This window comes from Ahaetulla prasina, chromosome 5, assembly GCF_028640845.1.
Source record: "Ahaetulla prasina isolate Xishuangbanna chromosome 5, ASM2864084v1, whole genome shotgun sequence".
Lineage (NCBI taxonomy): Eukaryota > Metazoa > Chordata > Lepidosauria > Squamata > Colubridae > Ahaetulla > Ahaetulla prasina.
In genome coordinates this window covers 61,284,122-61,309,238 of record NC_080543.1, presented here as the reverse complement: position 1 = coordinate 61,309,238, position 25,117 = coordinate 61,284,122, and the positions used below count along the sequence as shown (strand labels likewise).

The following is a 25,117-nucleotide window of genomic DNA, read 5'->3' as shown; positions in this document are numbered from 1 at the left end:
ATTGCAACAGGCCCATAATCCTGAAATAAGTTCTCGCCTACTATTTATCACACTGACTTAATTCACCGCTTTAAATAATATAAGCATTTCAAACGATGGGAACTAAATGTCTTTTTAATTGGGATATTTTTAAAAAAATCAACGATAGGACAAAGAAGGAATAAATCGAAAAAGACGACCCCGAAAATAATCCTCTGGAGCGGCCGCAGAAACCTTCCGTTCAGGCTGAGCCACCCAAGGCCGAAAGGCAGGGAGCCCGCGCGCGGACTTCTCCGCGACGGTAGCACCAAGCGCATGCGTGAAACATCCCAGGAGCCCCACCTTTCTGTACCGATTGGTCGTAGTCGCTCGATCGTTTCACGGGTGGTGGGACGGCAGATATTTCCGTCGCGGCCTTGTGACGTATTAGGTGGGTGCCAAGGGATCCGGCGGTCGGCCGGGCCGGGCAGGTTGGGAGAGATGGCGGAGTATCTGGCCTCCATCTTCGGTACCGAAAAAGACAAGTAAGTGCCCCCTCCGAGATTTTCCCCCCTCCGTGGTCCCCGAAGTGCCTGGGATTTAGCGGGTGGGGGTGGGCACGAGGCTTGTGACGGCGCTCTGGCAAAGATCCTTCATAGCAATGGATTCCCACGAGGAGCTCTTATTCTTTCTTTCGGTCTGAGATTCGCGCGTGCGCGCTCTTCACCTCTAGGAACCCCAAGCGCGCGAAACCGGTGGCTCTTTCACAACTTGCTGTTGCTTGAATGCCTCGTGCAGACTGGAGGAGCGCTCCAGATTGCAATTCGGCAGCGCGCGCGCGCCCTCTCTTCCTCTTTCTGGGAGGAGGAGCGCGTGGCATAATCGCCCGCGCGTTCTTCCGGAAGAGCCACTCATGGCGGGCTGCTGACTGCGAGGGCTTCCTCCGTCCGGTTCTCGTCTTTGCTTTCCCGTGACCCTAACGGTCCTTTTTTTTTTTTTATGGCGGCGGAAGCACACGTGAGAAGACTTTGTCAGAAAGAAGACAACACTAAAGGCCTCAGGCGGCCCTTTTCAGTATTTTCACTGCAAATAGTTCGGGCGGGAAGTCTTCCCATAAATCAAAAGCTCTTGCTGCTAACATCCCTGGAGAAAAAACCCCCTGCTTTTAGCTAGACATCCCGTCTCAGTTCGGCCGAAGACATTCAAGGGAAGAGGGATTGAAAAGTTTCGCCTGGCCACCATTTTTTTATTTATAATGCGAAGTGAACACTTTAAAGCTTTCTCATAGCCTTTTGAGATCCTCTGAGATTTTAAAGAAATTTTGGCTTGTTAAAACTATATGCTATGCACATTTTATTTATTTGTGGAGGGTTTCTCTCCTTTACTCCCCCCAATATCAAAATATCCCCAAGATAAACACATGCAATTGATACATAGCAACGAAACCATTAACAAACTTATTTGTAATTCAAGCAGTGATTATTACAGTTCTGTTTTATCTATCTTCCTGACCACTAGAACGGATGCCATCCAGAGGTTGGCTGTTCCAGAATTATATCCCAGTGATAAAAAAATAATTATTTTAAATGCACCACATCACATAATAGGTAGAAACTTCAATATTCCCTCTTAAGACAAATGGACCAGATCAGTTTGTTTTACTTGAAAAAGATAGCTTGGAAAAATATAGAAGCCAAACAATAAACAGGTTTATAGATTAAAAGTGTCTTTTTAAATGATACTTAGAAACTTATTGAGAGACATTTCAGTTCCTGTAAATGAGTACTACACAGCTGGAGTAAATTATTTGCCAGTAGACAAGTTGATCTGCCTTTTGATCATTTACATTTTCTGGATAGCTTTAAAAAGCAGTTCCATGGAGAGTACATTCAAGTAATCCGTTTTGGAAATGGTAAATGGATAAGTTACGGTCACCAGGTCCTCCTGTTTTCCATCAAATAAAGCTGGACAGAGGCTTCTGACTGGCTGCCATATCCATACTTGTCTCTAATGCTCTTCATCTAAGTAGAGTACTCTGCATTTGCAGCCTCATATTTTCTATAATCTTCCCTATAGTTGTAGAAAACAGAGATCCAGGAATGCCGCTTCATTACCATCTCCCCTATAGAAGAGCTTATATACCAGATTCATACCCCAGCCCTTGTGGCTTGGAAAAGCCAAGTAGGGTATGAATCACCTAGCAAGTGATGGAGTTCATATAACCAAAATGAATCCTAGGCAATATATTGCAGAAGTTATCCCATCCATGCAAAGTTCAAACCTGAGTGAATGAGCAATTTTATCAGCAAAGTGTGGCAAAACATTCCACAGTGGCCTGTCGAAAGAACTATTTTTTTTCCAAAGGGGAATGGTTCACTAAACAAGGCTTCTAAGGCATATTCTGCCAGTGCAATAAAAGCAACAAAATATGCTTTTTTAATACTTATCTTTACAAAGTAAGCTGAAACATAAATTCATATGTATGTTTGGTCAAGTTCTAGTCTTCCAACTGTTTCAGTTGATTTATTTCCTACAGCTCCCTGAATAACTAGATCTGTAAAAAAGGGAAATGCCTCAGGGCACTTTTATCAACTGCTATGGCCATCTCTGGAGATACTGAGCTTAAACCACAGGTTCAGCAAAATGGTGTGGCAATTTACTGGGAAAATGCTCAATCTCCCACTTTACTGTAGATTGGCAATATTTTATTTATTTATTTTATTTTATTCAATTTTTATACCGCCCTTCTCCCGAAGGACTCAGGGCGGTGTACAGCCAAGTAAAAAAATCACAGTATCAATATTAAAAGAAATTAAAACAAACATATTATAAAGTGGCCAGATTTAAAACGAATTAAAATATTAAAATATAAATAACCCAATAAAATTTTAACCCAATAAAATTTTAGGCCAGTCCCGCTTGAATAAATAAGTGCGTTTTCAGCTCACGGCGAAAGGTCCGAAGATCAGGCACTTGACGTAAACCAGGGGGAAGCTCATTCCAGAGCGTGGGAGCTCCCACAGAGAAGGCCCTGCCCTGGGGCCGCCAGCCGACATTGTTTGGCGGACGGCACCTGAGAAGGCCCTCTCTGTGAGAGCGTCTGGTCGGTGGGAGGCAACGGTAACAGCAGGCGGTCCCGTAAGTACCCGGGTCCTAAGCCATGGAGCGCTTTAAAGGTGGTGACCAAAATCTTAAAGCGCACCCAGAAGACCACAGGAAGCCAGTGCAGACTGCGCAGGAGTGGTGTTACATGGGAGCAACGAGTTGCTCCCACTATTACCCGCGCAGCTGCATTCTGGACTAACTGCAGCCTCCGGGTGCACTTCAAGGGCAGCCCCATGTAGAGAGCATTGCAATAATCCAGGCGGGAAGTTACGAGGGCATGAGTGACCGTGCATAAGGCATCCCGGTCAAGGAAGGGGCGCAACTGGCGCACCAAGCGTACTTGGTGGAAGGCCCTCTTGGAGACGGCCGCCAAATGATCGTCAAACGACAGCCACCCATCCAAGAGGACACCCAAGTTGCGCACCCTCTCCGTTGGGGCCAATAACTCGCCTCCCACAGCCAGCTGCGGCTGCAGCTGGCTGAACCGGGGTGCCGGCATCCACAGCCACTCCGTCTTGGAGGGATTGAGCTTGAGTCTGTTTCTCCCCATCCAGACCCGTACGGCTTCCAGACACTGGGACAGCACTTCGACAGCTTCGTTGGGGTGGTCCGGGGTGGAAAAGTACAGCTGCGTATCGTCAGCGTACAGATGATAACTCACCCCAAAACCACTGATGACTTCACCCAGCGGCTTCATGTAGATGTTGAACAGGAGGGGCGAGAGAATCGACCCCTGAGGCACCCAACAAGTGAGGCGCCTCGCGGTCGACCTCTGCCCCCCTGTCAACACCGTCTGCGACCGGTCGGAGAGATAGGAGGAGAACCACCGATAAACGGTGCCTCCCACTCCCAATCCCTCCAACCGGTGAAGCAGGATACCATGATTGATGGTATCGAAAGCCGCTGAGAGATCTAATAGGACCAGGGCAGAGGAACACCCCCTGTCCCTGTCCCTCCAGAGGTCATCCACCAACGCGACCAAAGCTGTCTCCGTGCTATGACCAGACCGGAAGCCGGACTGGAATGGGTCTAGATAGACAGCTTCATCCAGGTACTGGGGAAGCTGCCATGCAACCACACTCTCTACAACCTTCGCCACAAAGCGAAGGTTGGAGACTGGACGATAGTTACCCAAAATAGCTGGGTCCAGGGAAGGCTTCTTGAGGAGGGGTCTCACCACCGCCTCTTTCAAGGCGGCGGGGAAAACTCCTTCCAACAATGAAGCATTTATAATTCCCTGGAGCCAGCCTCGTGTCACTTCCTGAGTAGCCAGCACCAGCCAGGAAGGACACGGGTCCAGTAAACGTGGTTGCATGTAACCTTCCCAGTTATTTCAATAGTTATGAGTCTTATCTAGATTAGGAAGTACAGTATAGGATCATGAAAAATAACTATATAATATTGCCCATTTCCCGATCATTCTTCTTCAGTGAAGACTCGATTAAAAATACAGCTGCTTCTTGGAGTCTGGCCAAGGATTTATTTTATTTATTTATTAAATGTATGTGTCACTCCTCTCACTGAAAGTGATTCTGATTACTTGGGACATGTATGATGTCCTGAGTCTTTGTAGAGTTCTTTCATCCCAATCTTCCAGTGATTTTGAAATCGACTTGGTTTGCAATGTCATGGATTTTTGGTTCATGGTTGTTTAACATCTAGAGATCTAACAGTAGATCTGTTTCACATCTATTATCAATCAGCATTATGCTATAATATTTAAAGTTGACAATTTCTGATGTACAACAAGCACTTCTGTTATGAAGTAGTATATGTTCACTATATAACTCTTGAAATTAAAAAGTAATTCTTAACTCAGGCCTAATTTGTCAAATACTTGTGCTAGTTTTACATGTCATAATCATCCGTCGTTTGCTTTTATGAATATTGTGCTGTGTCAGGTAAAATCTCTAAATGTTTTTTTCCCAAAAGAAATAACTAGTAACAACATAGGAGTATGGAAGTAGGAGTAGAAGTATAGAAAAGCTTTTTCATTACTCTAAAGGAAGATTCCATTTCTTAGTTATACTAAATGAAATTGAAAACAGCGGCTTGAATATTTATAATGTTTCCTAATATTACCTAGTTTTAATTTACAAGATGTACTATCCATATTTATTGCCCTGAAAATGCTTTATTTGGCTTTCCTGTTATTTTTATTGACAGGAAATAACTTGCATAGATAGATTCAGGAAATTATCATGAAATATTTCCACATAATGTACGGTCAGATTTTTTTCTACTTTATATATTCTGAGAATCTCAAGATCAAATTTGAAATAATAAGGTTCTTCTATAGATCTTCACTGATTTAAATTGTTGTATGAAGCTATATCTAAATTACATTCCAGTTCAACCATATAGTAGTTGGGAATAAGCTTAACTTTGTTTGTGGAACTTTCAAGGAAACCAACCTAAAACTAGATTGTTAAACTAAGACAATAAATTTTGAGAAGTTTTGTTTTATATATAAGTTTATTTTGTTTATATATATCCTGCCTTTATTATTTTTAGTAAGTAAATCAAGGCAGTGAACATACTTAAATTCCTTCCTCTTATTTTCCCCACCACAACAACTCTGAGGTAGGTTGGGCTGAGAAAGAGTGACTGGCCCAGAGTCATCCAGGCTTTTGTGCCTAAGGCAGCACTAAAATTCATAATCTTCTGGTTTTTAGCCTGAGAATGTCCTGTCTACTTGATTTATTATTTCTCTGTATACTGATTTTACTGATTGCTAACTTTCAAAAATTTCTTTATTTTTATTTGATTTCAGAGTCAACTGTTCTTTTTATTTCAAAATTGGAGCATGTCGCCATGGAGATCGATGTTCTCGGTTGCACAATAAACCAACATTTAGTCAGGTTTGTGTATTTTCTTTTTACAGATCCTCACATCTTTTTATGCAGCTGTAACTTCTAAAACTTGAGTTTTATAAATAATTTCTAATTTGTTGAAAGTTCTTTTAATAAGAAATTAACTTTTCTAAAACCTGCCCTTTTAAATTATTTTATTCTGTAGCAGATAAAAATAATATTTCTTTGACTGTGATATGTTAGAAGCCAGTCAGTGATAACCTTTTGGGTCATATTTGGCATAGTAAATAAATGCCTTTTTTAACTGAAGAAATCTAATTTGACTAAAACCACCTTTGATAGTTTTTCTGATAAGTAGTTCTGTAAAATTGCAAATCTGTGTAAATTTGTGCACTTCAAAAAAAAGCTGGCATGAAAATGAAAGGGAAATATAGGTGAAATAATAGTAGGCCTTGCTGAATGGGTTTTTATGTAGCACAACATAGATTTCAGTTTTTCATCTTAACTCTTAAATGTATAACATCTATTCTGACATAGTTGTGAATTATCAAGATAGCTTTGTTACTAGGAGTATACAAATCCTTTAATGCACACATTGTCTTATTTTATTAAACAGCAAACTTTTTAATGTATTAATTTCCATATATTTCAGCTTTTTATCTCTTAAAAATGCTGAAGATTAAAATAATAAACATTTGTTATGAAAACAAGACATCAGGTATTTGTGATGCAAAATTTGCCATACTCAAACACTGCTTAGTAAAGCTAGCTAGGATAAAAGTTGAGACTGCAGTGCTTTTGCTCCCCCCCGTCTGCCCGCCCCCAATATATTTGTGAACCAATGACACCAATGATAAAGGGAAAATATTTCAGCTCCCAGATTGGATAATTTTGCTCATGAAAAGCCTATAGATAACATGACTAGAAAAATCTTCCCTGTTAGTATTGCATTCTTACATATATCTATATCTCATTAAGTTTACAAGAATGTACTCGTTGCTGTTTACTGTTTTTGTATTCCATTTCTAGTGGATTTCTGAGTGGATAACAACATTGTTATCTACTTAGCTTAGAATTAAAAGTTATAACATTGCTTCATGATGGTTTTCAATATTGCAGTCTAGTTTGTATTCCAAGTTAGTCTGCTATCCAAATATTAACAAAGCCAATCTGCTTAGCTTCCAACCCAAGGCGAGATTATTAGGTGTTGCTAAAACTTTCAGTAATCAGACGTTGGGCTGATCACAACTAATTTAACAGAAATATTTAGCCAAGTGATTCAAATAATGTATGATTAGATACATATGGGAGAAGAAATTACTTCAGATTACCTGGCAATAAATTGATTAGTAAATGCTAAAATTTTAAATTGTACCTGGAAAAATGGGAGGCTGTTTGCAGATGACAACTTACTGGCACAACATGATCATAATGATTGGTCCTTGTTAACAAACCTGCTGCTTTATTTATACCTTTTCTGTCTACCAGTAGCATACTTAAGAACTTTATAGAGTGTAAAATAAGATATAAAAAATATCAGTAAAAAAGTAATAAATATTAGCGCAAATCAAAAGGCTTAGCTAAAGAAGATCTTGATTCCTTTCCTGAAAGCTGTAGTAGTTGAAAGGAGGCTACATGGTACTCCAAAAAAAACACACTGTGTAATCTAGAAACAATTTAGCAAATGTTGTTCGTTGATGGGCCTTTGAAAGCATAGAGATCTTGTAGATGATTTCCCCTATATGTTTAATATCCAGATAGATTCATAACTTATTTAGTTTTGGAGCCCTTTACAGGAATATATATTTTTGTTTTCCAACTTTGATCTGCCCTAATGCTTTTAAGATCTTTAATAATCAATAAAATGCATTGTTTAATGCAATGGCCTCCAACCTTTTGGGCACCAGGGATTGGTTCAATGGAAAGAGGTTTTTCCGTAGACCGGAAGGGGAGTGGTTTCGTAAGCTGCCTGCATCCCACGGATGGGGCTTCTGCTTGTTTGCGTGGCCGAGTTGCTGGCATGCCGTGGCCCAGTGCTGGTCCATGGACCTGGAGACCCATGGTTTAATGCTCTACTAGTGCAAGGAATGTAAACATACTGTTTAAAATTTAATACCACTATAGATTATAAAAGATATCAGGTTTCTGTGGCATTACAATTCAGTGACTGTAAATTTAATTTTTAAAAATTGCCTTTTATTGCAGACTAGTTGCAATAGCATTTTGCTAAAAATTGTATTATTACATATTGTATTATTTACATACATGAATTTTCCAACAGCTTTTAACACCAGTAGCTGTTAGATGTAGAACAGAGTACTAGTTTTATATATTGTACAGTGGCACCTTGGTAATCAACTTATTGAATTTTGATGCAAAAATTTTGTCCCGGTACTCATACCCAACTTGTTTGTTGGGTATTCAACACACAAGCTAGAACCTGTAGTGGTTTTCTGCCTCTTGACTCACTACATTATTTGTTATGGGAAAAATGTGTTTAGTGGTCATCATTTTTTATATTCATCACATCTCCTGGAACTAATTAACAATGAGTACTGAGATACCACTGTATAGTAATTAGGTTATCTCTTATAGATACGCTGAAAGGTCAGTTAGCCTGAATTGAGAACTATAAAATAAGGAGTAAATTAATTTAATTTGAATTACTCTGTCTTGGGTGTTTTCCAGTTTTCTGTGACAAGTTAGATATGTAACAAGCAATAGCTCTAACTTACATTATTATGGTTATTGCAGAGGTATATTATTAAAGAATATGATTTTTTTTAAATCATGCAGAATCATGCCAGCTTGCATAAAAACAGGATTAGCAATTAGAATCAATCAGTACAGAAACATCAACAATTGATAAAACAATTATTTTACTGTGGCTAAGGGCCACAGGTTAACACTGGCTGGTTTTATAAAAAGAAATATGCTCTGAAAACAATTTTGTAAATACAGTGGTTTATATCAGCTCAAATAAAAGCTCATGTAAACTAACATTTTTATTAAGTAACGTTGAGCAACTTAAACTAATATGGACAATTCAATTCTGAGATATTAGATTACTAACTTAAACATGGTTTGTTTTTTCAGACAACTTGATATTAAGAAGAACGGTACAAATGTAAGGTTTCAAGTCTGCCTGGGCAAATTCTTCAAGTAGAAAAGTACAAAGGCTGAAAGGAAAATCTTTCTTTAAAGATCTGCAAAAAGTGAACATTTAGAAACTCATATTATTTAAACAGAAACTCCACCAAGAAAAATCTCGATAAGACTGGAGACTGTATGGCAATCATCTTGATATATTGACATATTGTGGGCATTAAGCTGTCATTTTATATCTAAACTGAATGGGTTTAATTTTAAATGAAAAGATGTTCACAGATTGGCTAATGAGTTACTAAAGATGCTGTTCCACTTCTAAGTAGTTGCTTCTTGGTGAATTTAGTAACTGTTTTCATAATATGAATACTTGAATGGTACTTTAAAAACATGGTACAAATACAAAAGAAAATAGCATACAACTTGAAAAAAAATTTAAGCAATTCACAAAAAGTTGTCTCTTTGCAATTGTCTGTTATATGCACAGCAGCCAGTAGAATTCCCCTTTTTATTTTTTTTTCCCCGCAGACCATCTTGATTCAAAACATCTATCGTAATCCCCAAAACAGTGCACAGACGGCTGACGGCTCACACTGTAAGTCCCACAGTTGGAGAAATTTTTTTTAAAGAATGGTGTTAAAGAGCCCATTCCTAAATATGAAAAAATCATGTTGGCTTCTGAGCTGCTGACATAAAGCTGTTGCAAACAGGACAAGTGATGGAACTCTTAACGATCAAGAATTTGTTAAATGCCTAGGATTATGCAAAAAAGAATGGCCTTTAACAAACAAATTGATTAGAATTTTATTTTCTTTAGGAGAATGTGAAACATTGCTTTTGTATTGTTAAGAATAAGCATTAGGCATTTATCAAAAGTCTTGGTCTTTTTGTCTGATATATTTTTTTTTTGCAATTAACGGTAAGTGAAACTTAGAATTTGTTTCACCTTAACGCTCTTAGACAATAGAGATTTCAGGACAACCTTATTATTGTGTGTTAAGACAACCAGTTTCAGACATTTTAACATGATTTTTATGGCATCAAGGATCAATTATTAAAATAGAATTGTTGCATTTGAAATTAATACAATAGTAAAGTGTTGTGAGATCTCTATTTTTTAATGTTAGGGTGGTTCAAAAGGGACACATATTTTTCTCGTGGGAGAAAATAACATTCTCTCTTTCAGCACTGAGACTCAACTAAAAGTGATCACCAGACGGAAATCAGTTTGTTAAACTTATTTTCCATAATATAAAGTTGTTGCGTTTTGTATTTCAGACCATTGCCCTCTTGAACATTTACCGTAACCCTCAAAACTCTTCCCAGTCTGCTGACGGTTTGCGCTGTAAGTTCATACAAGTTCCTTCACTGGTTCCCTGGGCTTGATTGTCAGAGCTCAGTGTCAACTGAAGCTGATCTACCATTTTTAGTTTAACAAAGCAAACTGACCACATTTTGTAAATGTGTCTGAAAATTTTTGTCCTCAAAACTCAGCCTCCCACCCCAAATTTTGGCTACCCACTTATTTTAAATATATACATGTATTGCTTTTTTTAAGGAACAAGTTAAAAGCCTTGAGTCATTGTTCTGCTTCTCGGTCCTTGTCCCTAGAACCAGTCTTTTCAGTGTATTTTTGATACTTGCTGTTATTCAGTGATTAGATCAACAGCATGTTAATTTAATTTAAAGTGTTCCATCTATATTTAGATGTTTAAATCACTTTAATTTGACCTCTCTGTGTAGGTACACTTAAAATTTATTTCTTAATTTGAAAACTGAAATTTAGTAAGTAATGGGAACATGTGGAAATTAATTTGAACTAACTGAATACCTATATAGTTATGAAATATGAAAGTCTTATTTGTCTACTGTATACCAGTAGAAATAAATGATTTAAAAGGGTAAATAATTAAGCCAGTCTATGATTTGCTCTTGAAGCAGTTAAACAATGCAATGATCAAGAATAGTTAAGCACAATCTACAAATTATGGTTCTGTCTCCGTTTCCCACTGCTAAATAATATGCAGTGATATATCATTATCTGAACATATGTTAAAATTTCCTTCAGCTTAAAAATTAATTCATATTTAAGCTATGTGGTTTGCTGTGAAGTTGTTACAATTTTATTGGCCCCATATCTGCTAGCTGAACATTCAGCAGCAGGTATATTTCAAAATAATGTAATAAACATTCAGATATAGTGTTTAAAATTTAGTGTTATTAAAATAATCAACAGCATTTTGCTGTTAAGGAGTTGCATGGTTTGTTAGAAGACAGTTTGGTTATTAAATGTTTACATTGTTTAACTACTGTGCTCCCCTTTGCTGTAGTACAATGGCATCAATAGCATCTAGTAATAGTACTCTGATGTTATATTCATTCAGTCCGGAGTACTATTTTGTAATTTGATTTATTTAGGATTATCTTTTACAAGAAAATATTTTTATTAAATTTAGGAAAATCACAAATGGCAACAATTGATGTACTGAGAGAATCTAAGCAAGTAGATAGCCATTAAGTTACAATATAAATAGCATATTTCAGAACTTTGCTGAGACTCTTTTAATGCATTTTAAAACCTCAAAAAATTTAAATGAGTAGATATATTTATTAGTGTTTAGTATCCAATTTTATATGTGTTGTTTTAATTTAAGTGTAAATGTAGCCATTAACCAGTTTTCCTGAACTGGTTGTCAAACATATATATTGGACTATAGTCCCCACACTTTCAGCATACTGTTAGCAGTTATAGAAGTTATACCACAATATATCTTGAAGGCACTGGACTGTCTGTTATACATTGCTGTTACCTTTATTGAAATAGATCTAAAGTTGATCATAGATAAAAAAAAATTGTGAAGCGTTTGGGAAACAACTGCTTGAATTTTCCCAGACATTATTATTTCAGACTCTTGTTTGTAAAGCTTGTTATTTGAAAGTATAAAATACTTTCAGTGAACTAGAATCTTTTAAGCTATTCCATTGTATTTAAAATTGGATTAAATGGATATAAACAGCATTAATATCTGTTTAGTAAAGGACTTTTGTGCCATCAATTTTTGCCATACTCTTTCACTTGAATTAAGTATATTTAAAACATTTGCATTTAATAGGTGGCCTAATTGCCTATAAAGTGTTCAACTTAAGGCATGGAAATAATATTGCACGGCTTGCTTTAACTGTTATGAAATTTGCAAGATATTTGGAACAAAATTCCTCCTCCAATCAGTAAATGCAATTAAAATGGAGGGCTTATTGAAGGAATGTCATATATGTTGTGTTAATAGCTGTGTTCAATTGTAGGATTGTGAGCAGTTTTATTTGTATCACCCAAAAAAATTTTTTTTTGCTTTTAGGAATAATTTTAATATGATATTCCCTTAGAATTTTTAATATCTTTTCTTATTTTAGTCCTACAAATTATATTTGAAAGATTCTTACAAAAACTGTAATGTTGGAGCCTTTAACATCAGATTAGTTTCCTTAGTTATCACTCAGCTATTATGAAAGTATGCATTTGGGTTGTTGATTGAAACTATAAAAATTGCTGTTTTTTTTTTAGGGACTTGCAGAACTGCTCATGGTCTACATCTAATTTTTAGCTATATTTATTATATATTTTTTACTCCAGTAGACGGCTTCTACTGTCATTTCACTAAAAATAATAAACAGTATGCTCAAAAGATCTTTGTATTGTTACAGTACAAAACAGGTTCTAATTAATGTGACTTGATATTTACAGGTGCTGTGAGTGATGTTGAAATGCAGGAACATTATGATGAATTCTTTGAGGTATGTTATACTGAATAAAGTTTTAGACATTTTTATAAATGTGGAAGATTAAGAACTACTGTAGTTAAAACTATACTTTCTGATATTTATAATGGAGTAAAATATTGAAAAAATTAAATTTCTGCCCAATGCTTTTTAGGCTACACGTTGTGTGCAAACCTGAATGAGTAATTAAGTTTGAATTTATTATGGTTGATCACACAGTCAGCCAGATGTTTAAACTGGATTTGGCACCTCCATTTACCCATTGAACCATTCCCAAGGACATGGAATAGGCAGATGTTACTTTTTGATGGTATGAAAGATACCATTTCAGGATGTAAGCTGTTCCAAGTAAAGCTGCCTTTTGAGTTTATTCTTATTATTTGCAAACCACCAAAGCCATTTGGTAACTGGTTAAAAAAATATAAAATAAAGTTTAAATAAAATAATTATTGTAATGGCTCTTTATGTATTTAATAGTTTTCTTTTTGTGTCATATTGAAAATAATCCAGTGACACTAAGGTTTTTGTCTGTCTAGGAGGTCTTCACAGAAATGGAAGAAAAATATGGTGAAGTAGAAGAAATGAATGTCTGTGATAACCTTGGAGATCATTTGGTTGGAAACGTATATGTAAAGGTAAGATGTAGAAATGAATATAGATATAAATTAGAGAGGCATACTAAATGGAGTATGTGATTTATTTTGAACCTAAACCATGCTGCATTTGCTAGATTATTGCAGATGAGACTATGATTGGTCAGAAGAAAAATATAGGAAGCTTTTGTTATTTCAAGTCTATAACAAAACCCAGAAAAATTGCAGAGTGTTTTACCCAAAGTAGAGAAAGCTTGTTGTACTTTGTCCTTTTTCAGCAGCATAGCATATCCCACTACCTTTTCCCCAGTTTCCCAACACCTTCCATTCCTCCACCTCCAAAAATGCCCTTAGCCATCAAAATTCCTGATAATTTTTTTCCACTCATCTCTACTGCCCTGAAGATATTTTGGCCTCCTTTTTCTCTATGTCTGGAAGAAAACAATCCCAATTTATTTTGTCTCTGAACCAAATCCATATTTCAATATAGGCACAAGTCACCCTAAAATAGCTGTTCTGTGCACAACCCTAATCTACATGAACAACAGGTAAATATCCATGCCTGCTGGTTAAAATGTAAATATCTTTAAATGTACTGCTTTGAATGTCCGTGAAATACCATACTTTTTGAAGTGTAAGATGCAGCTTAGTTTGGGGAGGAAACTAGGGGGAAATAAATAAATAAATAAATTAAATAAAGTATGGTATTCATCTGGCTAGCGTCCTTAGTCTGGTCAACTTCAACACATTAGTTTGCTGGTTTTGTGTGCGCCTTTTTATCCCCTGCTTGGGGATAAAAATAGCTTTTAAACACAGCTGAGAGAGAGCAGCAATGAGAAAAGCAGGCAAAGCAAGAAGATCTCTTCACTCGCTAGCTCCTCGTTAGGACTGAAAATAAAGCTTCTAAAGCACAGCTGAGCATCAGATGCTTCATTTGCTGAAAAAAAGCTACATTTGGAGTATAAGACGCACCCAAATTTTCAGCCTCTTTTAGGGGGGGAAGTGCGTCTTATACTCTGAAAAATACAGTAATAACATTCTTACAAAGTGTAAGAGACTGCACAGTACTCAAAGACAGTTGGAAAAATGATCTTCAGAGTGCCTGAGAAGGTTTCATTGTAAAGCCAGTGATTCTCAATCTATAGATGGTGGGAAATAAGACCAACATAGAGGTGGGTCACATTAAGAAAAGTCTTGTCAGGCTTGCTGAAGCAGTGGGAATCCTGTTGGAAATTGTTCAAGGTTTTGCTCTTTTTGTCTCCACAAGCCTGCAGTGGTGGGCAGCTGCCGTGCCACAAAATTTGAGAAGCCCTGTGATTAAAAAATTATATATCAAATAGTCCTGTCCTTCTGACATATATTTTTGCCCAACTGTAACATTAATTTTATTCATAGGGCAGGCAGGGGGCACACAAATTTATACTTTTCAGAAATTGCAGTACCACAGAGTTCGAGAGTTACTAGCATAATCAGTACATTTCAGGGCCCAAGTTCTTTATCAATAATGCAGAAAGCTCCATATCTATACCTGGATATGTTTTCATTGCCCTTTATAAAGAACTTGGAATCTGAAATACATTCGATTAAACAATAAAAAAGCATTGTTTAAGAATTTCTGGATCACTTCTCTGTCATAAGTACAGTAAAATATACGTCTTCACAGTAACATGTCTTAACTCCAGGCAAAGTCCACTATAAATGACTGATACATTATGCATCAAGTTTTTGTTACAAATTCTCTTTTGAAGAGAATGTTGTTTTTCTAAATTCTGGTTAGAATACAGAAACGTTCTAGAATAATTAGGTTCCAATGAAACTTTGTCTTGGTAACACTGTTGAAACTAAGCAAGCAAAATAAATAATATTCTGTTTTATTTGATACTTTATCCCAGAGGTATTTTTTTCAAGAGGCAACCTGACTTTCTGGTTTTTCTTTGAAAAAACATCTTCAAAGAAAAACCAGAAAGTCCAATTGCTTCTTGAAAAAGATAAAAAAGCACCTTTGGGACAACCGTGACCTAGATGACTGAGAATCTCCATAGACATTTGATACTTTAGTTCTGTTAAAACTCTAGATGCTATTAAAAGATTATATACTTTCTAAAACAGCAATTTCTGACATTCATTCAAAAAGACTATTATCAAAATCTTATTACAGTAGACAATTAAGATTAGAAAAAAAATATTTTCCTCTCCCTTTTGAAGCCTCTAGTTTGAGCTAATTTTCATGATCCCTTTTATTTGTTTAATTTTTGTTATTAGTATTGTCACAAAATATTGTCAGGTAGTTTACTTTAACAAGTCACTTTACATGTATAGAATTAACTGATTTTTATAGTGATAAGATGACATTTAAAAAAAATTCATACTAAGGCTACATTTTCAAAATGTTTTTGAAAACTTCTATTTTGTTAATATTCTGCTATTGATTATTCGGCTAAAACAAGGAGCAGAAAAAATTCGGGATAACAAAAACCATGCCCTAGATTGCAAGAGAAAAATGTCGTATAAACTATAAAATATGCTGCAATCGAAGAGCATGTCAGCTGCAGAGAACCTCTTCTTTTTCACCCTAACTAAATGTACCTTTGCAACACGCACACAATAAGTGTATTGATATATGGACAAAACATTATTTTAATTGTTATGTTTTCAAAAATGCCTAGAATTTTATGATTGGCTTAAATATAAGTATTAGAAATAAATACATGCTTTCCCAATGTCTCATAATATTGGAAAATGCAGGTGTTAAACATTCCAGAGGAAATGTGCTTGATTTAAATTATTATTTTAATTATTATTGATTTAATATATCAATTTATAATATGATATTTGTTATAATGCCTTATGTCTAGGGAGTTTTCAGGAAGTCATATCAAATATTTCTAAATAAACATTAATAAAAGGAATGGAGAAGATACGCTGACCTTGCTCCCATTATGTAGTGTCTTCTATTCCTGTTTCCATAAGTGACATTATTTTAAGACAGCCAAGGTTCTTCTTGTGTTTAAATAGCTATACTCTTTCAGATCCTTACTATTAAATATCCAAGATCAAGGCCCAAAGCGACAGGGACAATTTTTAATCCCATCCAGTCAGAAAGCTCAGAGCAATACTACTTGAAATAGCCAAATTTTGCCGAAATAATTTTCCTTTCTCTTGGAGACAAAGGTGTGAAACCTAAATGTTTTATAGGAGCATCATGCAAAATGCTATGCCTAAATGTTTCAAGGATAAAGTTAAAACATCCTACCAAAAAATATTATGGTATTTTAACATACACTATATGGAAACAACATTGGATAGAAAGTCTCTCCCCCCCCCTTCCACCCCCCCGCCTTCAGTGTGAAAGTTTGCTTTGCATCTTGGAAAAGCCAGCCCCTGTGATATAGGCAACACTGAATTGAATTTTCACTGGCCATGGTAGATGCGCAGACGGGTGGGGCAAAATACCATCAACAAATTATGACTGTGGGGCTGAAAAACAAACTATTCAGCGTATAATGACAGAGTGCCAAAATAGAGCCTATAATGGAGACTTTGTTGATTTCTTATCTGTGACCAATGAAGCAAAATTATATTTAATCTAGATATACATTTATAATATTCTAGATTTTATATTTCATATTTTGCATTAATGTCTCGTATTTTTTATTGAAATGTGATGTGCCACGTGATAATCAAGCAACACTAACATTGTGACTTGAAACACTTTTAGAATGTTTGGGAAAGCTTACTTCATGCTAAAACTATTCTGAAACAAATATTTTGCACACCTCTATTTCTTGCTTTTCCCTCTGATTCAGTTAAATTAAATAGAACCTTTTGTAAAACATTATTTCAGTTTCGACGTGAAGAAGATGCAGAAAAGGCTGTGATTGATCTGAACAATCGGTGGTTTAATGGACAACCAATTCATGCTGAGCTTTCCCCCGTGACAGATTTCAGAGAAGCTTGTTGCCGTCAGTATGAAATGGGGTAATAAACCTGTCTTTATGATTGTTTTATGTTAGAAATTATCTTATGTGACTAACAGTAATTAATAAAATCAGAGAGAAAGTTCTTCATTAATGTTCTTCATTAATCAGTTTATTTTATTTTTAATCCCAGAGAGTGTACAAGAGGAGGTTTCTGTAACTTTATGCATTTGAAGCCTATTTCTCGAGAATTGCGACGTGAGCTGTACGGCCGCCGCCGCAAGAAGTAAGTATTTCTGTATTGTGAACTTTCAAAAGTATTTTTAAAAAGCATGTTATTTAAAAATAATTGTCAAATTGTGCAAAGAAGCAGAACAAACAATAAATAATACACTCAGCTTGTACAAGACGATTGCAGAAACTGATTATAAACAATGACATAACACAGTTGCCCAAATGAGTCACTAAAACATCTGTAAAAATTATCAAGTGCCAGTAATAAAAAATTGATGGGAACATAGAGCAGAAAATGTAGTTGAAAATGAGTGGGTTGAAATATTGTGGGATTTCCAAATAGAAGGTAAAATCTTGGCACATAACATACCAGACTAATGGAGATTGAAAAGAAGAAAGGGCGAACAATTGATGTGGCAATGCTAGAGGATAGTAGAACAGAAGACAGAATTGGAGGTCACAAAGTGTCAAGATCTGAAAGTTGAAATTTAAAGTTTATGGCATAAACCAACTGTGGTGGTCTAGTGGTCATCTTCGGAGGGGCTGTAGAAAAAAATGCTTTGAAAGGGTTCTGATGATCCCAGCTGAGTTGCCTGATCCCCAGAAGCATTTTTTAACAGCCTCTTCCGCCGAAGAGAAAAAATGCTTTTAAAGGGTTCTGATGATCCCAGCTGAGCCACGCAATCTTCATAGTCTTTTTTTTTTTTACTCTTTTTTTTCGGCCGGAGAAAAAATGCTTTTAAAAGTAAAAAAAAAAAAAAAACTTCTGATGATCATGCAGCTCAGCTGGGCATGGGGGTGGGGGGGCAGGGATTTTTGTTACCAGTTCTCTGAACCACCTGCCACCGTCGCTACCGGATCAGGCGATCTGGTCCGAACCGGGAGCATTTCACCCCTGGTTCAGTGGTAATGAGATTTTGTCTGACAGTTCCTTCAGAACCTTGGGATGTAATCCATCTGGTCCTGGTGATCTGATCTCATCTAGGGTAGATAGGTGCTCACTTACGATTTTCTTCCCTATTTTAACTTGGGTTCTTAATCTGTTTTTTGTGGTGCTGTTTTTGATAGGTTGGACTGTTTTTTTTCCCTTTGTGTAAAGACAGGTGCAAAAAAACAAGTTAAGTAGTTCTGCTTTCTCCCTGTTGTTTGTCACCTTCTTGGCACTTTCTCCCAGCAATGGACCAATTGTTTCCTTACCTTTTCTCTTGTTTTTAACATATTGGAAAAAGCTTTTTTTGTTATTTTTTACTTTTGTCACAAGCCTTTGTTTGTTGTGAGCCTTAGCTTTCCTCACTTCATCTTTATAGGCTCAGGCTACTTGCTGATATTCTGTCTTAGTTATTTGCCCCTCTTTCCACTTTTTATACTTGTCCCTTTTGTCTTTCAATTTGTCAGAGAGTTCTTTATACAGCCATGCTGGTTTCTTTTGAGAGCTGTTATTTTTCTTCTTCATTGGTATTGTGCTAGACTGGGCTTTTATAATCTCACTTTTCAAAATTTCCCAAGCTTCTTGAGTTGTTTTCCCCTTGAGGATTCTCATCCATGTAATCCTTCCCAAGCTCTCTCTAAGTTTATTGAAATTAGCTCTCTTAAAGTCCAAGACTCTAGTTTGACTTTGTTGTATTGCTTGTGCTTGCGTAATGTTGAATTCCAATATTGCATGATCACTCCCCCCCCCCAAGGTTCCTGTAGCTTCAACACTTATCATTTCATCTCTGTTAGTGAGAATTAAGTCCAATATGGCTGATCCCCTTGTTCCCTTCTCTACTTTTTGGGAAACAAAGTTGTCTGCTAGGTTTGTCAGGAACCTGTTTGATCTTCCATTTGGTGCAGAGTTTGTCTCCCAGTTGATGTCAGGATAGTTAAAATCCCCCATTACTATTGTGGTGTGCTTCCTACATACCTTAGTTAACTGACTAGCAAAAAGTTCATGTATTTCCTCTGTTTGGTTGGGTGGCCTATAGTATACACCTATGGCAATGCCATTTCCCCCCCCCCTTTTTTTTTTTTTACATTGACCCAAATGCATTCCAGGCAATTTTCATCATTGTTGTGCTCTATTTCTGTAGAGATGTAGTTATTTCTTATATAAGGGCAACTCCACCTCCTCTTTTATTTGGTCTATTTCTTTTAAATAATTTAAATTCCTCTAGCTGTACATTTCATTTGTGGGTTTCATCCCACCAAGTTTCCGTAATTCACCCTGTTTGTTCCTCACACTCTGCATCGGTGTATAGATATTTGAGTCCATTTTGACTGACCCTGTGTTTACTTTCTACATAACCTGTGTTGTCCCCTGCTGCCTTACCACCTATTTGGTTAGTGCGCAGGGTATGGCATTCACTATTAAATTCTTGTTTTTGCTTGACAGCAAGGTTGATATTCTTACCTGCCTTAATATCTGTGTTACATGCACTGATAACCCTATTAATTTTAGATTGCTGGGGACAGAAATGTTCTGTATTAATTAATTCTCTGTCCCTGCTGTTCAGTTTAAATGTTTAACTAGAAAATCTGTGAATTTAATGCCAAGTAACTCAGTCCCTTTCTTTGATAGATGTAAACTATCTCTTTCGTACAGTTTTTCATTGGTCCAGGTGCAGATATCATGACTAATATAATCCAAGCCTTCCTTTTTACACCATTCCTTTAGCCACTCATTAAACTCCGCTATACACCGGCCTTTTCCTTTTTATTCCTTATATACTGGTAATACCTCTGAAAAGGTAAGCCTACAACCTATACTATTAAATTCATACCCCAAGCTCTGGAAATCATTCAAAAGTACATCTTTTTGGGACAGATCATTTGTGCCAAGATGTATAATAGTATCAACATCACAGTTCTTGCTGGCATTCTTGACTGTCTTAAAGATATGCCTCTTGTCTCTGTTGGCAGTAGCACCTGGCAGACACCTGGCCTCTTTCAAAACTTCTGTATCATTACCTAAATTTACATCCCTTACTATTGAATCACCAACCAGAAGGTGACTTCTCTTTTTGGATACCTTGCTCTTCTTGCATGACAGATGTGTAATACCTGATTCACACTTTCCCCTATCCAAAGCAAGTTTTTCAACTTGGACCACGACCCCCTGCTTATTTGAGTTATCATCAATACAACAACCTTGACCTGTCACTTTAGTGTTGCTATTAAGGTCAGCATGGGGACTGTTTTTGTTATGCTGGGACATAGCAAAAGCTTTGTGTTTATGCTTCACAGCTCTCACCCTGCCAGATCCCACAGTGGTCCATACTGCCCTTCTTCTGCAGGATCTTTGTGGTAGAGGGGGCTGATAGCATGGCAGCTCAATAGAATAGAATGGCTGAATTGGATGCCTAATTTCTGCTTGGAGAGCAGAGATTAGAGAATCTAGATAGGTAATCTGTCCATGCAGATTAGTAATCTGTTTACTAGTTACAGTATCCAATTTAAATTTCTGTTCTCACAGAGTGGTTTTTTTTAGCAGCATAGGGTGCTGCTGTAACTGGATAGCTTTTACATGTACCAAAATGAAATAGGTAATTTTTAATAAGACTTAAATATAAACAAAGGTTAAAACAACAAATGAGTATTATGGCTTATGATGATGGCTTATAAGGCCACATTCATGTATATTTAAATATTGCTATTCTTAATCTATTATTTATTTTATGGTTTCATAAAACTAATATTTAATAATAATAAATGATTTGTTTATATAGGCATTAGATTGAGCAGCTCTTTTTACATAATATCTATTTCTATAAAATATTGCTGGAAAAAATTAAGTTTGCAAAGCTTGAATTCTGCCATTTCCTTATCAAAGGAAATATGTGTAGTACACATGTAGTACTGTGATTTGAATGTCCAGCCAGTATCAAATTCCATGTGAACAAAAGTAATCTTGCCTATAGAATATTTAGGGAGGAAAAAGTCACAATAACTGTCTGGAAGATCTTTAATCTCATCTTTCCCAATAAAGTCCAGGACACTTTACTGATTTCAAAAATGTTATTAAGTTTATCACAATATAAAATTAAAAAGAAAATGAAATTAATAGGAAAATGAGAGGGGAAAGGGGAAAAGAAAAAAGTGTAGGCTAAAGGGAAAAGAAAGAAAAGCATTGACTTTTAACACAGAATAAGGTAATATTGCAGTGTCAACTTATTTTTACATAAAAGTCCATGGCACTTTAAAACAATTGCCTCTGGATCTGGAATTTGACATGGTGCATGAACTAACGGCTGCTAAATTGCTGGGGATTCTTCAGAGTGCCTGCTGAAAATTAGGCAAATCCATAAGGAATAATGTCCTAATGGCTCCTACTTCCCTAGGGATGGCGATTGTGGCACCTAAAACATGGTCTGATATAATACCTTACAATTGTTCCAAAATAAATACTAGATCAAGAATATAGCCTCTTCATGTCTTGGGCCCATGCTGATATGGGACAAGCCCACAATATTTATGAAATACCAAATCCACTCTGACCCCAACCCCAGAGAAGAAAGGCTAATATCTCCTCACACAAACCACCCTGGAGAATCAACCATAAATCTTTTGGTGAGATCAAGCAGTTCAGAAAAAAGATGATGTTGAGCAACCAGATAAGCAATTCAACAAGAAGTCTCCCAAAGGATTATTGCCAGGATCTTTCTCTTTCTTACTATTCATTGAGAGTGTAGCAATAGAAGCCAGAGCCAATTTCAGATGGGAAATCCTTGCCCACTCAGAGTTTGATCATATATGACAGAAAAATGGTTTGCATGTTTAATAAGATTGCTGCTATAGATTATATACAGGTGTTGCTGATATTATAATACAATAAATGGAACATCAGATGCAGGCCTAGGCTTCTGTAGCACAGTCAACACACCCAGAAGCAGCTTCTTGTAGTACCCAGTTCCATAAAGTAAAGGGAATTGAAATCACAATGCATTACTTTTCAATTATGGAGCCTGTACTTTGAAAGAGCCTCTTTCTGGAAGTTACAATGGCCCTCCAGAAGGTAGCAAATAATTTGCTTCTTGAGGACATTGGGAAATGATTGTGTGCCATTGAAACAGGATTTTCATAAACAATATATTTGGCTTTATGTCTTTATTAAATTTCTAGGCTGCCTATAAAAACATTTGTGACATTTCATTGATTTAGATAAATGTATTTATTTTATAATTGGCATTTTAACTTATTTAATTCTGTTGTAAGCCGGGTAATCTTAATGTATTAATTTTAAAGATATCAAAAAAGCAAGAAGCCTAAATTGTACTATTGCTATAGGAATTATAATTCATTCAATTCCATTAGTTTTATATCTGGGTATTTAAAGCAAAATACTAAGATTTGTTAAGGCTGCCTTGATATAATTTCCTAATATAAATATTTCTGACTGGAACTGTCATGACCAATTTTAAACAGTATAGCCTCGGACAGAATATTTTTATTTGCACTATCTGCAAAGAGCTGAATAAGAGAACAGTCATTTCCCAGCAAAAGGTCATTGATCTCTGCACATTATAAAGAATACAGGTAAACAGCCTTCAATATTTATGTAGTTATGTAATGATGCAAATTATATTATGTAGAATCCTTGAATTACATTTAATATTTTGCACTTATTCCTTGTATATTAGTTTATGCATAGGCCAAAGTGAAGTAGTTACACACTGCTTATTTTTATTTAATAGGCATAGATCCAGGTCAAGATCTCGTGAACGTCGCTCTAGATCCAGAGATCGTGGTCGTGGAGGAGGAGGCGGTGGAGGAGGAGGAGGCGGTGGAGGAGGGGGCCGAGAACGTGATAGAAGGCGGTCAAGAGATCGTGAAAGATCTGGACGATTCTGAGCCATGCCATTTCTACCTTCTCTGTTAGAAAGTGTTGTAGTTGATTGACCAAACAAGTTCATAATGAAACTTTTTTAAAAAGATGGGCTTCTGAATAAAAATTTGTAGTGATAACAGTTTTCTTTGCGTAACTGATTTCTTATAGAAAAACTTTTATCAGTTTTGACCCTGATGAATGATTGGGGTAATTGCAATGTACTGCAAATACCTGATTTTTACATTTAGATATGGATGAAACTATTGTGTATAATATTAAAGTATTATATACATTAAAATACAGTTAAACAGTTTTAATTTTTTCCTCTTCTGTTTCTGCTTTCTGCTTATTTAGGTTAGCCTAGGCACATCTAAACTAAAGCTGTGCAAGGAGCATTTCTTTACTCAGTCAAAATGCTTAGTTGCATTAATCTGTATGTTTCTTTGTTACTAAGAAAATTGTGCTCTGTGGATGTGGCATTTACAATAAATCCAATTTTTTGATTTAAAAATTTAAAGCCTATTCTCTAAGCATTCCTGAGTAGTTGCTACTCCCAAGTATGCCTCCCCAAACAACCCAATAAAATTATTTTTAGTTACTCTGTTTTGTCATAAGTGCCATAGTAAAGCTAAACCTGTTGGGATAGGGTTATCTTATAAAAGGATAGCAAGAAGTTCTTTGTTGCAATTTGGTTGTAGGGATAAAAGTGACTTGCATTGTTTAGAATATAGATTCGTAATCCAGATTTTTAGGAACTCAGTAATCAAGAGTTACTAGTTAACCCTAGTTGATACCATATTTATATGCTTTCAGTTTATTAATTTTTACAGTGTATCTTCCTACAATTGATTCCAAAAACTGCTAATAATATGAATAATTACACAGAACAGTGGCAATATAGATATTGACAATTTCTGGCCATCATTAAAAACAACAATTTTTCCTGTAAATTCCCAGAAGTTTTCCCGAGCCACTGAGATGCCAAAGAGAGTGAGACTCCACTAGGCTTGCAAAAAATAACAGGTTTTTATTTATGGCCAAAGTAAAAAAAGGTCGGGTGACAAAAATATATTTAAAAAATACAGACAAAATGCATGTAAGGAATAGCTACACTCCTGTGAGAGTGGCTCAAAGTATTATATACATTTTATACCATTAGAAAGAAAGTTTACCCAATCAGAGACAAAGGTTCATTACCAACGTGGTCTTTAAAGCATTCTTTGTTCAGGCCCGTGTGTCCACCTTATCTATGGAGCATTCCTATAGCCTTATGTAGGGGCAGTTTGCTTCCCTGGCCAAGTTGTCTACTCAGCAGAATGCTTTCAAGATTCAGAATTTATGAGGCAGGAAAACTCCCTACTCTGGTTCCTTTATCTATGGGGCCTGATATTCCTGGGTAACAGTTTCTTCTATATTTTCAAGGATGTGCCTAGCTTTGAAGCCAAGAATAGAAGCAAGACACAGAAGCAAGATAACAAACTTTGTACTAATGCTAACCAGTATCAAGGCTACAATTTACTAAGCTAGTATTAGTTCCTAACAAATAATTTATGACAGTATATTATAATATAAGCAGAAGAAAAAAACAAAGCTCAATTCCTAATAAATGATTTCTGGCAGTATATCGTTTCGGAAGCTAACAGCAAATATTGCTTTGATCACTATGCTCCTTCACTAGTAACGTTTAGTGGTACAAGTTTATCTTCATTATAGAAACTTTACATCAGTGAGACACATTGAAATCTTGAATGCTGTTTTTGGAAACTATCTCATTTTAGCTAGTTCGGAAATGAATGGAACAAAATCCTTCCA

The 25,117-nt window shown here is 36.2% G+C and overlaps 1 protein-coding gene across 4 annotated transcripts; it reads left to right on the top strand.

Moving 5' to 3' along the window:
- Positions 1 to 355: 355 nt before the first annotated feature.
- Positions 356 to 23,607, top strand: U2AF1 (U2 small nuclear RNA auxiliary factor 1). 4 transcript variants are annotated; one of them, XM_058186097.1, is made up of 9 exons: positions 356 to 503; positions 5,837 to 5,924; positions 8,973 to 9,003; positions 9,510 to 9,576; positions 12,724 to 12,773; positions 13,295 to 13,393; positions 17,196 to 17,329; positions 17,462 to 17,554; positions 23,172 to 23,607. In XM_058186097.1, exons 2-9 carry the CDS (start codon positions 5,878 to 5,880, stop codon positions 23,326 to 23,328), a joined length of 678 nt encoding a protein of 225 aa, XP_058042080.1. In that variant the 5' UTR covers positions 356 to 503; positions 5,837 to 5,877; the 3' UTR covers positions 23,329 to 23,607. The 4 variants fall into 4 exon arrangements, with proteins under 4 accessions (XP_058042080.1, XP_058042077.1, XP_058042079.1 ...); XM_058186094.1 differs by lacking the exons at positions 8,973 to 9,003; positions 9,510 to 9,576 and adding an exon at positions 10,260 to 10,326 and having other exon boundaries at positions 433 to 503; XM_058186096.1 differs by lacking the exon at positions 8,973 to 9,003 and having other exon boundaries at positions 433 to 503.
- Positions 23,608 to 25,117: the final 1,510 nt, after the last annotated feature.

What these genes read in the sequence shown, in the direction of transcription:
- U2AF1 (XM_058186094.1), top strand. Translation starts at nt 460, where the DNA reads ATGGCGGAGTATCTGGCCTCCATCTTCGGTACCGAAAAAGACAA. An exon ending in ATAAACCAACATTTAGTCAG is followed by an intron (nt 5,925 to 10,259) that starts GTTTGTGTATTT and finishes TTTGTATTTCAG; the next exon opens with ACCATTGCCCTCTTGAACAT. An exon ending in TTGGAAACGTATATGTAAAG is followed by an intron (nt 13,394 to 17,195) that starts GTAAGATGTAGA and finishes ACATTATTTCAG; the next exon opens with TTTCGACGTGAAGAAGATGC.